Genomic DNA, 14,281 nt, shown 5'->3' on the forward strand with positions numbered 1-14,281 from the left:
CATGCTGAAAGGAGAGTGCACAAGGACATATAGTTATACCAGCCACAGAAGCAAACTAGTTTTAAATAATGTAGGGAATTCCAGCAATTTGTGCAGAGGGGAGTAATTTTGAATTTTCCAAAGACTGTAAACCAAGAATCAGATTTACTTTTCATGTGAACAGGAAATCCACAGTCACCAGCATATCAACTTTTCAAGTCAACGTTGGGGGGATATATGTGAATTATATGCTCACGTATAAAAAATAAACTTTTAGTTCACCCATTGTATGATGTTTTGCAACTTCCTTCTTTCTTTCTTGTGGAAAGATGAACTCCTTCATCTCTTTATCTGCTTCTGGTACTAGTACTGTGTAAAAAATTATGTCCAGCTACACCCTTAATTCAATATATGTGAACACTCAATATGGAGATACATCTTCACACTCTAATTTTGAATCCTTTAATCTTTTCCAAATATTTTCATCATCTACTGGAATTAGCTAATAAACCATTTGATGAGGGGTGTCTGCAGTGAATTTCTCAGAAGTGAGTCTCTTGGAATTTTATTCCCTTTAAAATACTGCTCCTAATGGGTTCCTGTAAATAATTACACTATCCTGCCTTTCAATTTCTGAATTCTGCTTTCCAGTTAGAGAAAACGCAGAAAGCCCCAGTATTTCTTCTGTTGGAAAAAGATGGAGAGTCCAACGGCCCTGTTTTAAATGAGCTCTATGAGACTTTCATTCCTGGGATGGGTGGAGGAGAAATGTTTGAGTATGCCTTGGAAACTCAGGATTCTGAGAATGTATGCTAAATGTATGTTTGATAAATCTCAAAGATGGTCCATTAATTTAGAAGCTGATCCAAGTTTTATGTTTTCTGGATGTTTACTTAAAGGCACCTCTCTGGGAGCCATGTTCAAAATGCCTAGTTCCGCTGAATGTGGCAGCCAAGGGATAGGTGCAGGATCTGAACCTGCATTATCCACCCTTTGCCTTCATTCTATCAGTGTCATGTTCCCGTTCCGATGTTTATGGTTCCTCGTAACGTTTCACATGTCATATCTGCAGTTGCGTGCCTGCCTGGCCACGCTGGTAAATTTCCTTTGTGCTGACTTGTGATCTTCTGGAATGTATGTTTGGGTTATCTCTGCTGTTCAAGGTTACTTTCTCAGGCCGATTCTAACGGTTGCTAGCATCTGGGGGGGTGGTTGCTATGCTAGCCGGAGGGGAGGGTTCGCAATGGGAGCAAGGCTTTTTAAGTTTGTATTTGGCGCGCTTTTGCTCATTCTCAGCTTTCTTCGTACTTTGCATACTATTCATTCAATAAATTAGTTTTCTCTAGTAACTACTGATGACACTCCTTTTATTGGAATTACAATCATTACAATCAGCTTTCTCTGATGATGCATTGCACATAATTCAAAGAAGAAAGATGCACTTACTGTCCAAATAAGTAAATCTCTGGCTCTTTGGTGAAACTCTGTAAGGTTCCATCAATATTTAGAAGGGAAACAAATCCCCCAAGTATCATTTCCCTTCTGGAGGTGGCATGTTTTGCTGGAGCATTGGTGACCTGACTGCTCATGGATAACAAACTCTCACTGACCCTCTCTGGAAGGATGAAGAAGAGCAGAAGTGTTTTGAAGGCCAGCAGTCTTGAGCCACCATCCCATCTGCTCATGTACATGGTTGACAGAAAGAGCTATGATCACGGCAAGGACCCTTTCTTCTTGAACAGACCTGAGAGGGAACGTGCCCTGAAAGTTGGTTAAAACACAGGTCAAAAATGCAAGGATACACTGTCAAGACAGCCCAATGGCAACCCTTTCCCTGTTACTGCTAATCTCAGGGATTTCAGTAGCACAAGGGGAATTGTGAGGGCTCTTTTCAAAGTGTAGCACTTCTGACCATATTTCCCCCAGCAGCCCTTGTGCAGCTGTGATTCTGCCAAAGAAACACAAATGGAACACAGTCATTTTGCTAATTATTAAGCAAATAACAACCTTCTCCCAACTCTCTAGTCCCTGATGATCTAGAGAAACGAACTTTGTGTGACATCTGAATGTGGCTAGTGCAAGGGTTATAGTAGGTGTACTATAGGAAGTGTAAATAACTTTTTGTTGCCTTGCAATCCTTTTTTTTTTTGCCTCATCCTTATATTCGCAAAAGATTCAGAAAGTTTAGCTCTTGAGAGTTAGGTTAGCACCACTGATCGACTCCAACCCCTCACTGCGATGCCGACTGGTCAGCCATTTGTTGGTGTCAGCCCAGCTTTCCACTCTGTCAAGGGCACTCTGTATGTTATTCCTTTGCTGACTCCAAGAAAAAAACTTACTAGAAAAAGGAGAGGGGAGGTTAGGCAACCTTTTTTTGCACACAAAAGTGCCTGTCACCCAAAATACATGATAAAACAGAGGTGAGATGTTACTGAGAATCTTGTGTTCATTTCTCTCCCTACTAATATGTCAATCCTTGTTATTCAGTGGAATTATAAACAGGAAGTAACCTTTTTGGAAATTTAAGATAAGACATCAAGAGCCAGCTAACAACCCAGTTTTCCCCACAAGCCACACTGAGGTTGATGGCCACCATATAGGCCAGGACAATGTAAAGCAGGACATTTGACCCTTTAGTGCACTCTTATATGGCCCTTAGTGAAATGAAGTTAGGTTAGCACCACTGATCTACTCCAACCCCTCACTGCGATGCCGACTGGTCAGCCATTTGTTGGTGTCAGCCCCGTTTTCTGCTCTGTCAAGGGCACTCTGTATGTCATTCCTCTCTTCTGAGTCATTTCCCTTTACTCCTCATATTTTTTATCTTAATATTTCCATCAGAAATCTGGTTTCCTCTCCATCTTCACTGACGTCAGATCACTATTCAAATGCAGAAAAAGACCAGTGTCTTCCCAAACATTTCAGCTATTTAACCTATAGCGAACCTTTGGGAGTAACTCTGACTTCCTTGATTCTTTTCTTTTCGGCAACCCTCATTTTAGTGGCAGTGACTTTCATTCTGCACTGGGACACTCCCATTGTCAAAGCCAACAACAGGAACATCACATGTATCCTTCTCTCCTCTCCCCTCCTTTGCTTTCTGTGCTCCCTGCTCTTTATTGGCTGGCCTGGGGAAGTGACCTGCTTTCTCAGGCACACTCTGTTTGGCACCATTTTCTCCATCTCAGTTTCCTGTGTCTTGGCCAAAACCATCACAGTAGTTCTGGCCTTCTTGGCCACCAAGCCAGGAAACCGGATGAGGAAGTGGGTAGGGAAAAGACTGGTGGGATCCATCATTGTCCTCTGCTCCTTTATTCAAGTGGTTGTCTGTGCCGCATGGTTGACCACATCTCCTCCCTTCCCAGAGTTGGACATGCATTCCCTGACTGATCATATCATTGTGCAATGTAATGAAGGCTCGGATTCCATGTTCTATGTTGTCCTGGGCTATTTGGGGTTGCTGGCCAGCATCAGTTTCACTGTGACTTTCTTTGCAAGAAAATTGCCAGATACTTTCAATGAAGCCAAACTGATGACTTTCAGCATGCTTCTGTTTTGCAGCGTTTGGCTCTCCTTCATCCCAGCCTATCTGAGCACCAAAGGAAAACACATGGTGGCTGTGGAGATCTTCTCCATCTTGGCCTCTACTGCAGGTCTCCTGGGCTGCATCTTTCTCCCCAAGTGCTACATCATATTCTTGAGACCAAATCTAAACATAAAAGAACATCTGACCAGGAGGATGGTTTAGTGGCTACACACAACATTCTATTTTCTGCATATTTCAGTGACCAGAAACACCTTGAGGAGACAGCCCCAAAGTTCTAGATGGCAGCCATGAGAAAGCAACTGAAGTCCATCTTTTTTTTAATGTTCTGCATGTTTGTTCCTTGGAGTAAAGAAGAAGACAGCTTTTGACAGCATAGCATCCACTGTTTCTTTGACATGTTTGAAGCCCACCCCTCCCTGATGCCACTGTTGCTTAAACCTCTTTTATTCTATTTCTTCTCTTCTTATTGCTGAAGTCCATCTTTTATTCTAACTTCTTCTCCTGGTTTGATTGATATATACACTCTTGGTGATAACACTTCATAGTTATTCAGAAAAGGTCTTACTGATTCTTTATTTTCTAACATCCAAACTGTCGCACACATTTATACTGGCATGGTTTTATCATCCAACCCATCTGAGCGTGTCATCATGAGAAAACAAACGAAGCTTGCACAGACACACTTACATGAGTCAGTTATAACTTGGACAAGAGACAACTGAATTTTAGCTTTGATCTTGAGCCATAGTTAATGCCTCCTCCCCGCTCCTGCTCCCCACACACAGCCCAGGCTACCCTTTCCCATGTGTTTGATCAGCACAACCTGGCTGAAAATGCTACTAGTTTTTATTCAGGCTATTTGAGTTTTTACCTGGGCAAAATTTGCCAGGTTTCTAACTCAACACAGAAATGGCTGGATGGTCATCAGGGAAGGAAGGGTTTTTTCAAGGATGCAGCCCCCATTAGGAAATTGTCTCCCGAAGAAGACCTCTCTGTCTGGACTCCAAATATTGTTTTTCCTCTGTTGTTATAGCTTTGTTGTTGTTTATTCGTTTAGTCGCTTCCGACTCTTCGTGACTTCATGGACCAGCCCACGCCAGAGCTTCCTGTCGGTCGTCAACATCCCCAGCTCCCCCAGGGACGAGTCCGTCACCTCTAGAATATCATCCATCCATCTTGCCCTTGGTCGGCCCCTCTTCCTTTTGCCTTCCACTCTCCCTAGCATCAGCATCTTCTCCAGGGTGTCCTGTCTTCTCATGATGTGGCCAAAGTATTTCAGTTTTGCCTTTAATATCATTCCCTCAAGTGAGCAGTCTGGCTTGATTTCCTGGAGGATGGACTGGTTTGATCTTCTTGCAGTCCAAGGCACTCTCAGAATTTTCCTCCAACACCACAGTTCAAAAGCATCGATCTTCCTTCGCTCAGCCTTCCTTATGGTCCAGCTCTCGCAGCCATATGTTACTACAGGGAACACCATTGCTTTAACTATGCGGGCCTTTGTTGTCAGTGTGATGTCTCTGCTCTTAACTATTTTATCGAGATTTGTCATTGCTCTTCTTCCAAGGATTAAGCGTCTTCTGATTTCCTGACTGCAGTCAGCATCTGCAGTAATCTTTGCACCTAGGAATACAAAGTCTTTCACTGCTTCTACATTTTCTCCCTCTATTTGCCAGTTATCAATCAAGCTGGTTGCCATAATCTTGGTTTTTTTGAGGTTTAGCTGCAAACCAGCTTTTGCACTTTCTTCTTTCACCTTCATCATAAGGCTCCTCAGTTCCTCTTCACTTTCAGCCATCAAGGTGGTATCATCTGCATATCTGAGATTGTTAATGTTTCTTCCAGAGATTTTAACTCCAGCCTTGGATTCCTCAAGCCCAGCTTGTCGCATGATGTGTTCTGCATACAAGTTGAATAGGTAGGGTGAGAGTATACAGCCCTGCCGTACTCCTTTCCCAATCTTAAACCAGTCTGTTGTTCCGTGGTCTGTTCTTACTGTTGCTACTTGGTCGTTATACAGATTCTTCAGGAGGCATACAAGATGACTTGGTATCCCCATACCACTAAGAACTTGCCACAATTTGTTATGGTCCACACAGTCAAAGGCTTTAGAATAGTCAATAAAACAGAAATAGATGTTTTTCTGAAACTCCCTGGCTTTTTCCATTATCCAGCGGATATTGGCAATTTGGTCTCTAGTTCCTCTGCCTTTTCTAAACCCAGCTTGTACATCTGGCAATTCTCGCTCCATGAACTGCTGAAGTCTACCTTGCAGGATCTTGAGCATTACCTTACTGGCATGTGAAATGAGTGCCACTGTTCGATAGTTTGAACATTCTTTAGTGTTTCCCTTTTTTGGTATGGGGATATAAGTTGATTTTTTCCAGTCTGATGGCCATTCTTGTGTTTTCCAAATTTGCTGGCATATAGCATGCATTACCTTGACAGCATCATCTTGCAAGATTTTGAACAGTTCAGCTGGGATGCCGTCGTCTCCTGTTGCCTTGTTATTAGCAATGCTTCTTAAGGCCCACTCAACCTCACTCTTCAGGATGTCTGGCTCTAGCTCACCGACCACACCGTCAAAGTTATCCCCGATATTGTTATCCTTCCTATACAGGTTTTCTGTATATTCTTGCCACCTTTTCTTGATCTCTTCTTCTTCTGTTAGGTCCTTGCCTTCTTTGTTTTTGATCATACCCATTTTTGCCTGGAATTTACCTCCAATGTTTCTAATTTTCTGGAAGAGGTCTCTTGTCCTTCCTAATCTATTGTCTTCTTCCACTTCCGCGCATTGCTTGTTTAAAAATAATTCCTTATCTCTTCTGGCTAACCTCTGGAATTTTGCATTTAATTGGGCATATCTGCCCCTATCACTGTTGCCTTTTGCTTTCCTTCTTTCTTGGGCTACTTCTAGTGTCTCAGCAGACAGCCATTTTGCCTTCTTGGTTTTCTCTTTCTTTGGGATGTATTTTGTTGCCGCCTCCTGAACAATGCTGCCAACTTCTGTCCAGAGTTCTTCCGGGACCCTATCTACTAAGTCCAGTCCCTTAAATCTATTCTTCACCTCCACTGCATATTCCTTAGGAATATTAGTGAGCTCATATCTAGCTGATCTGTGGGTCTTCCCTAATCTCTTGAGTCTGATCCTAAATTGTGCAAGAAGAAGTTCGTGATCTGAACTACAGTCAGCTCCAGGCCTTGTTTTTACCGACTGTACAGATGTCCGCCACCTTTGGCTGCAAAGGATGTAATCAATCTGATTTCGGTGTTGTCCATCTGGTGAAGTCCATGTATAAAGCCGTCTCTTAGGTTGTTGGAAGAGAGTGTTTGTTATGCAGAGTGAATTGTCTTGGCAAAATTCTATCAGCCTGTGTCCTGCTTCGTTTTGTTCTCCCAGGCCATACTTACCTGTAATTCGAGGTGTCATTTGACTGCCCACCTTAGCATTCCAGTCTCCTGTGATGAAAATAACATCTCTTTTAGGCGTGTTGTCCAGTAGGTGCTGCAGATCCTCATAGAACTGCTCTACTTCAGCTTCTTCAGCATTTGTGGTTGGGGCGTATATTTGGATCACTGTGATGTTAGATGGCTTGCCCTGAATTCGAATTGAGATCATTCTGTCGTTTTTTGGGTTGTATCCAAGCACTGCTTTAGCCACTTTACTATTAATTATGAAGGCTACTCCATTTCTTCTGTGGTCCTCTTGTCCGCAGTAGTAGATCTGGTGGTCATTTGATGTGAAGTGGCCCATTCCAGTCCATTTCAGTTCACTGATGCCCAGAATGTCTATCTTTAATCTTGACATCTCACCAATAACCACATCCAATTTGCCCTGGCTCATAGATCTTACATTCCAGGTTCCGATGGTGTGTTGATCCTTAGAACATCGGATTCGCCGTTCACCACCAGCACCGTCGGCCGCTAGCCGTCCTTTCGGCTTTGAGCTAGCTGCGTCATCACGTCTGGGGCTAGTTGAGCTCATCCTCTGTTCCTCCCCAGTAGCATTTTGACCATCTTCCGACCTGGGGGTCTCATCTTCCGATGGTATACCGACATATCTCTGGTTGTACTGATCCATTTAGTTTTCACGGCAAGAATACTGAGGTGGGTTGCCATTACCTTCCCCAGGGATCGCATTTAGTCTGACCTCTCTGTCATGACCTTCCCGTCTTGGGTGGCCCTTCACGGTTTAGCTCATGGCATCATTGAGGTGCTCAAGCTCCAGCACCACGACAAGGTAACGATCCTTTGCTGAAGTGTTATAGCTTTAGTCTTCCTCTAATCCTTGTTGGGAATGTCTCTATTATGTTTCAGTAGCTGTGACTCACAAAGTGATGGTAGCTGTGAACCACAAAGAGATCAGTCTTGAAGATAAATAAATAATTACTGACTAAATGTTATCTTACTACCATGACAGAGAAAAAGCTAATCATAGACCTATCACCCACGAATGTCTTCGCCTTGCTTTGAATGTTATTCAGCCTTGAGTCAGGTGCTCCTCAACCCTGCCCAATATGACATCTTTGTAGAAGGACAATGGACCTTTTGATCCAGGACATTCGAAGCCTTTTCTCCTTCATTTGGTAGATGTCCATTGGCTGGTTTTACGGCACCGGAGAGACCAGAGCTCCTTAGGTCACAACCTCCCATCCCACTAATGGAGCTTCTTTCACCTTGCAGACTGAGATCCTCCATGAAGAGGCTCTTCCAGCCACAGCAGCTGGGACTTGGGTCTAACTTTTAGTCAGATCCCATGGCCATCCACCAAAAGGTCCAAAGGGCTTCCCAGTGTGACAATGATTTATGGATTGGGATCTCCCAAGAATCAGTATGATGTAGCTTGCCATTTTAGAGAAAAGGAAAAAGTATCCAAGGAGTTTTAATTGAATAGAGCAGACATGGACCCTCTCAGGTCTGTTCAAGAAGAAAAGGTCCTTGCCTTTACCATAGCTCTTTCTGTCGACCATGTACATGAGCAGATGGGATGGTGGCTCAAGACTGCTGGCCTTCAAAACACTTCTGCTCTTCTTCTTCCTTCAAGAGAGGGTCAGTGAGAGTTTCGAATTCATGAGCAGTCAGCTCACCAATGCTCCAGCAAAACATGCCACCTCCAGAGGGGAAATGATACTTGGGGGATTTGTTTCCCTTCTAAATATTGACGGAACCTTACAGAGTTTCACCAAAGAGCCAGAGTTTTATTTATTTGGACAGTAAGTGCATCTTTCTTCTTTGAATTATGTGCATTGCATCTTCAGAGAAAGCTGATAGAATCAAGGCAAGGGGTAGATAATGCAAGTTCAGATCCTGCACCTATCCCTTGGCTGCCACATTCAGCGGAACTAGGCATTTTGAACATGGCCCCCAGAGAGGTGCCTTTAAGTAAACATCCAGAAAACATAAAACATGGATCGGCTTCTAAAGTAATGGACCATCTTTGAGATTTATCAAACATACATTTAGCATACATTCTCAGAATACTGAATTTCCAAAGCATACTCAAACATTTCTCCTTCACCCATCCCAAGAATGAAAGTCTCATAGAGCTCATTTAAAACAGGGCCGTTGGACTCTCCATCTTTTTCCAATAGAAGAAATACTGGGGCTTTCCGCGTTTTCTCTAACTGGAAAGCAGAATTCAGAAATTGAAAGGCAGGATAGTGTAATTATTCACAGGAACCCATTAGGAGCAGTATTTTAAAGGGAATAAAATTCCAAGGGACTCACTTCTGAGAAATTCACTGGAGACACCCCTCATCAAATGGTTTATTATCTAATTCCAGTTCATGAAGAAAATTTGCTGGATGTGGATTTCCTGTTCACATGAAAAGTAAATCTGATTCTTGGTTTACAATCTTTGGAAAATCCAAAATTACTCCCCTCTGCACAAATTGCTGGAATTCCCTACATGATTAAAACTAGTTTGCTTCTATGGCTGGTATAACGATATGTCCTTGTGCACTCTCCTTTCAGCATGATGCCAAAAAACTACCAGCACATTCTTTCCATGTATTTTGCTGTTCGTGAGATCAACCAGGACCTCCAGCTGTTACCCGACACCACACTAGGATTGGAGGTTTATGAAAACAGTTTCAGTGTCAGGCTGGCCAGTAAGCACCTCCTAGATCTTCTCTTCTTGAAACAAAGGAATCCCATCAACTACAACTGTGTCAGAAGGAGGAGGAGGAACCTCTTGGCTATCATTGGTGGCCTCACCTCCCCAAACTCCATCCACATGGCCCACGTCCTGAATACCTACAAGATTCCACAGGTATGAGCATTTTCCACAGATCAAGATGGAGTTTCAGAAAGAGTCTGCACAGAATAGGAAATGATGAAAAAGACAGAATGAGAATATACAATGAAGAAACAGGAAAATAATTTCTATTTTGAAAAAATGAATAGGGTCTATCAAAAAAATTCAGGAAAATATATATTGGGTACAAATAAAGGGGGGGGCAATAAAAAGTATTTTATTTGGCAGAGGGGAAAAAAAACACCATATGTTGCATACAGGTACATTTGAGGAATAGGCATTTGGTATACACATTGCCATATCTGGAGTTGTATGACAGCATCTCTAACTTTTCTATTTTGGCCAAAATAGTGACATTTTTCCCTTGGTCACTTCACAGGCTAAAATTATCCTTCCTAGATGTAACCTTAAAACTGCCCAATTCCAGGAGGATTTGTAAGGAAGTGTTAAGACTATCCTGCCCTCCAACAGCTTTTGTGCCATCTTTATAGGAAAAAGTCCCCTAGCGACTTTTCAGACAAGAACAACATGGTCATTGCTAAGGAAGGTTGCATCTTTATATTGAGGGAAGTGTATCTTCCCTTCCCCGTTTTCTTGTAAATCGCTGTGATGGTTGCCTTATTCAGAAAAAACAAAGACTCACCAGCCAGTGATCCTTCCCCACCCCCCATTGTCCCAAAGTCCTGACCGACGGTGAATCCGGAGTCTCGATGGGCGATCAGGGGGCGATTCCAGAGTCTCGTAGGGCGATCAGGGGGATTAGCACTGATTACCTCTGTCCTCTTCCTTTGTCCGGAACAGGTGTGTCCCCTGTGGTAATGCAGAGATGTCAGGGAGATAGGATGATGATTTCCCTGGTCAGCGCAAAGGAACATCTTCTTTGTCCTTTATCTGTATTGTGTTTCAGTGCTTATGCGATTAGCATTTATTTTTTCCTCCCCTCTTCCCTTCACTGGAAAGGCATGTTCCCCATTGTGATCTATGTATACATCGCAATGGGGGACATGACATACTGCCTCTCCCAAAAAACCTTAAAAGCGCTGGTTTGGAAGAATACGCTGCATGTAGGCATGTGACCAGCCATTGCGCTGAGAGACCTCCCAGGCATGCACCCACTCAGGGTGGGGGAATTGTCTCCAGCAGACCAGTTACTGAACGGTGCCCCGTAGCCTTCGGGAATCTAGGACCTCCTTTATTTCAAAGTGCTGCTGCCCATCGATCATGATGGGAGGCGGCGGGGGGGTTTCATTATGCCACTTTGAGGAGGTAGCCGGTTTCAGTAAGGCACAATAGAATACCGGGTGTATGCATTTCAAGTTGTTTGTCAATTCTAACTTAAAAGTTACTGGCTTGATTATTTCTACTATTGGAAAAGGGCTAATGAACTTGGGGGCTAACTTCTTTGAGGGCTGTGGAGACTTAATGAATTTAGTGGAGAGGTAGACCTTATCTCCCACTTTGAAGTCTGGCTGCGCAGCCCTGTGGTTGTCCGCATAATGCTTGTAGGTTGCTTGGACTTCGGAGAGAGCCAGCTGAATGATTGGCCAAATGTTGGCTAGCTGAGCAGCCCAGTCATCTGGGGTACAAGGCGGGGTAGCTGGCTGTGGCAACTCCAGGATCGGGATGAAGTCTCATCCATAGACTACCCAGAAGGGGGTGTGGCCCGTGCTCTGGTGCACTGCATTGTTGTACGCCACCTCAGCAAAGGGGAGTAAGTCTACCCAATCATCTTGCTGGTAGCTTATTAAGGAGTGCAAAAATTGCTCCAGGGTGGAGTTAAGGATTTACGTAGAGCCATCTGTGTGGGGGTGCCAAGCAGTGGACAATGCCTGCTTGGTGCCAATCAACTTCAAAAATGCTTTCCAGAATTGTGAATTAAATTGTGTACCCCTATCTGTGACCAAGCAGGAGGGGGTACTGTGTAATTTGTAAATGTGATTTAAAAAGAGGTGTGCCAGCTGTTGAGCGGAGGGAATGGAGGCGCATGGAATAAAATGGGCCTGTTTCGAAAAGTAGTCCTTAACCACCCAGATGACCATTTTACGCTGGCTGGGTGGCAAGTCTATGATGAAATCCATCGAGATTTCCTCCCAAGGGCGGGAGGGGCTGGCCACTGGCTGCAATAGTCCCTGGGGCTTACCCACTTTTCGTTTGGCCATAGCACATGTAGGGCAAGCAGCGACATAATCTTTTACATCCCTCCTAAGTGTGGGCAACCAGAATTGTCATCTTACCAGATGTAACGTTTTTACGAAGCCAAAGTGCCATGCCATTTTGTCATCGTGAGAATGTCTCAGAACCTCTGCTTGCAATTGCTCCAGCACGTACAGGCTATTTTGTTTCCAGGCCAAATCATTTTCAAAAGAAACATTGTTTTTATTGGTTTGCAACCATGTATCCGTTTTTAAGCCTTGTATGAACTGCTGTTGCAATTGCGATGAAATTGACATGCGTCTCCCTCCCCTTGCGGGTGGTTGTGTCGGAGTACGCTGCGTTCCAGTTTGGCTGTGCGTGACAGCTTGGCAACCCAGCTGTGTGTCGGTGCACACAGTACCTATAATGTCTGATGCCTGACTGGCATCCTGGGGCCGCCTAGAGAGAGCGTCAGCTAAGAAGTTCTTTCTTCCTGGTATGAACGTCAGCTGAAAATTAAAGTGGCTGAAAAATTGAGCCCAGCGAACATGCTTGGGGCTGAGGCGTTTCGGGGTACTGAGCACTTCCAGGTTTTTGTGGTCCGTCCAGACCTCAAAGGGGCAAGTGGCCCGTTCCAGGAGGTGTCGCCATGCCTCTAAGGCAGCTTTGATGGCAAAAGCCTCTTTCTCCCATACATTCCATCTCCGTTCTGTTTCAGAGAAGTTGCAGGAGAGGTACGTGCAGGGCTTCAGCTGATCATTTGGATTCCGCTGAAGCAAGATAGCCCCAATTGAGAAATCGGAGGCATCTGCTTGGACTACAAAGGGCTTGGTGGGGTCAGGGTGTTGTAGAACCAGTTCGGCTGTGAACAGGCTTTTGAGATGATCAAAAGCCCTTTGGCATTCAGGTGTCCAGTTAAGTAGTGCTCCCGGGTTTCATGCCTTGTGCGTGACTCCCAGACCCCTGGTGCAGAGTAAATTAGTAAGGGGCAAAACGATTTCTGCTAGTCCCTTGATGAACCCCCTGTAAAAATTAGAAAATCCCAGAAAACTTTGTAGTTGCCTCCTAATGCGCAGGCGCTCACATGCCAGGATGGCCTGGACTTTCCCAGGGTCCATTTCGATGCCCCTCTCAGAGATTCTGTAACCCAGATAATCTAGCTGAGATTTATGAAACTTGCACTTAGAAAGCTTGGCAAATAGCTCGGCTTTGCGGAGTTTCCTGAGCACCTGCTTAACCAAGCGTTCGTGCTCCTCTTCAGTCTCAGAATATATCAATACATCGTCTAAATACACAAGGACCCCCTTGAACAAGTTTTCGTGCAAGACCTCATTGATCAATTGCATAAATACCCCTGGTGCCCCTGTCAAACCAAACGGTAATACTTTATATTGGAATGATCCCAGTGGGCATTTGAAAGCCATCTTCCACTCATCCCCCTCCCGTATGTGTATGCAGAAATAGGCTTCTCGCAAGTCCAGTTTAGAGAATATTTTCCCCCTTGCCAGATGTGCTAATATGTCTTTGATTAGAGGCAAGGGATATTTGTTTGATATGGAAACTGAATTCAATCCGTGGGAGTCCAAACAGAGTCTTAATGTCCCATCCTTTTTTTCTCTAAACAACACTGGGGCTCCAACTGGCGAGTTTGCGGGCTCTATGAAGCCTCGTGCTAAGTTCTTGTCCACAAACCCCCGCAATGCTGCCAGTTCTTTCTGGGTCATTGTGTAAATTTTTGGCTTTGGCAAGGGTGTGTTGGGGACCAGTTCTATCACACAGTCAGTCTTTCTGTGGGGTGGGAGTTTGTCTGCTTCGTTCTCCCCGAACACATCTGCTAACTCATTGTACTTGTCCGGCAAGCCTTCCAGGGCTGCTGCAGCCAGAAGTGTGGTTGTAGACACTGCCCTCCCCACCACAGGACGGGGAATTCGGTCCCCTGTAGGTGCTTGGTAGAAGCCGTCTACAAACGTGATCATCCTGGTTTCCCAATTTATGTATGGGTTCCTTCGTACAAGCCACAGAATGCCTATGATTAAACGGTGGCTGTAATGGTTGCCTAAACCCAAATACTCAGTCTCACAAGCTCGAGCTTAAAGATAACCGATTTATTAAAGGAATAGTATGCAAATACAGAGAAAGCTGAGAATGAGCAAAAGCGCGCCAAATACAAACTTAAAAGCCTTGCCTTCAAGCCAGTCCCACCCCAAGCACTCGTCAGCACGCACCCCCTCCCAGGTGTTAGGAACCGTTAGACGCGCCTGGGAAAGTAACCTTGAAGAGGATTGCAAACCCAAACACACATTCCAAAGATCCAAAACAAAGGAGAGCACAGGAATGGAAAAACCCCGAATGAACCCAGCGCGTATACA

General features: G+C 44.4%; 1 protein-coding gene across 1 annotated transcript in view; it reads left to right on the plus strand.

Moving 5' to 3' along the window:
* The first annotated feature begins 8,424 nt into the window (after window positions 1–8,424).
* Window positions 8,425–14,281, plus strand: part of LOC134496824 (vomeronasal type-2 receptor 26-like) — a 37,214-nt gene continuing 31,357 nt past the window's right edge. Inside the window, exons 1-2 of the mRNA XM_063302537.1 lie at window positions 8,425–8,438; window positions 9,497–9,794. Of these exons, the coding sequence (XP_063158607.1) occupies window positions 8,425–8,438; window positions 9,497–9,794 (312 nt within the window). The remainder of the gene's footprint in view (window positions 8,439–9,496; window positions 9,795–14,281) is intronic.

The sequence above is a fragment of the Candoia aspera genome, chromosome 4, assembly GCF_035149785.1.
Source record: "Candoia aspera isolate rCanAsp1 chromosome 4, rCanAsp1.hap2, whole genome shotgun sequence".
Lineage (NCBI taxonomy): Eukaryota > Metazoa > Chordata > Lepidosauria > Squamata > Boidae > Candoia > Candoia aspera.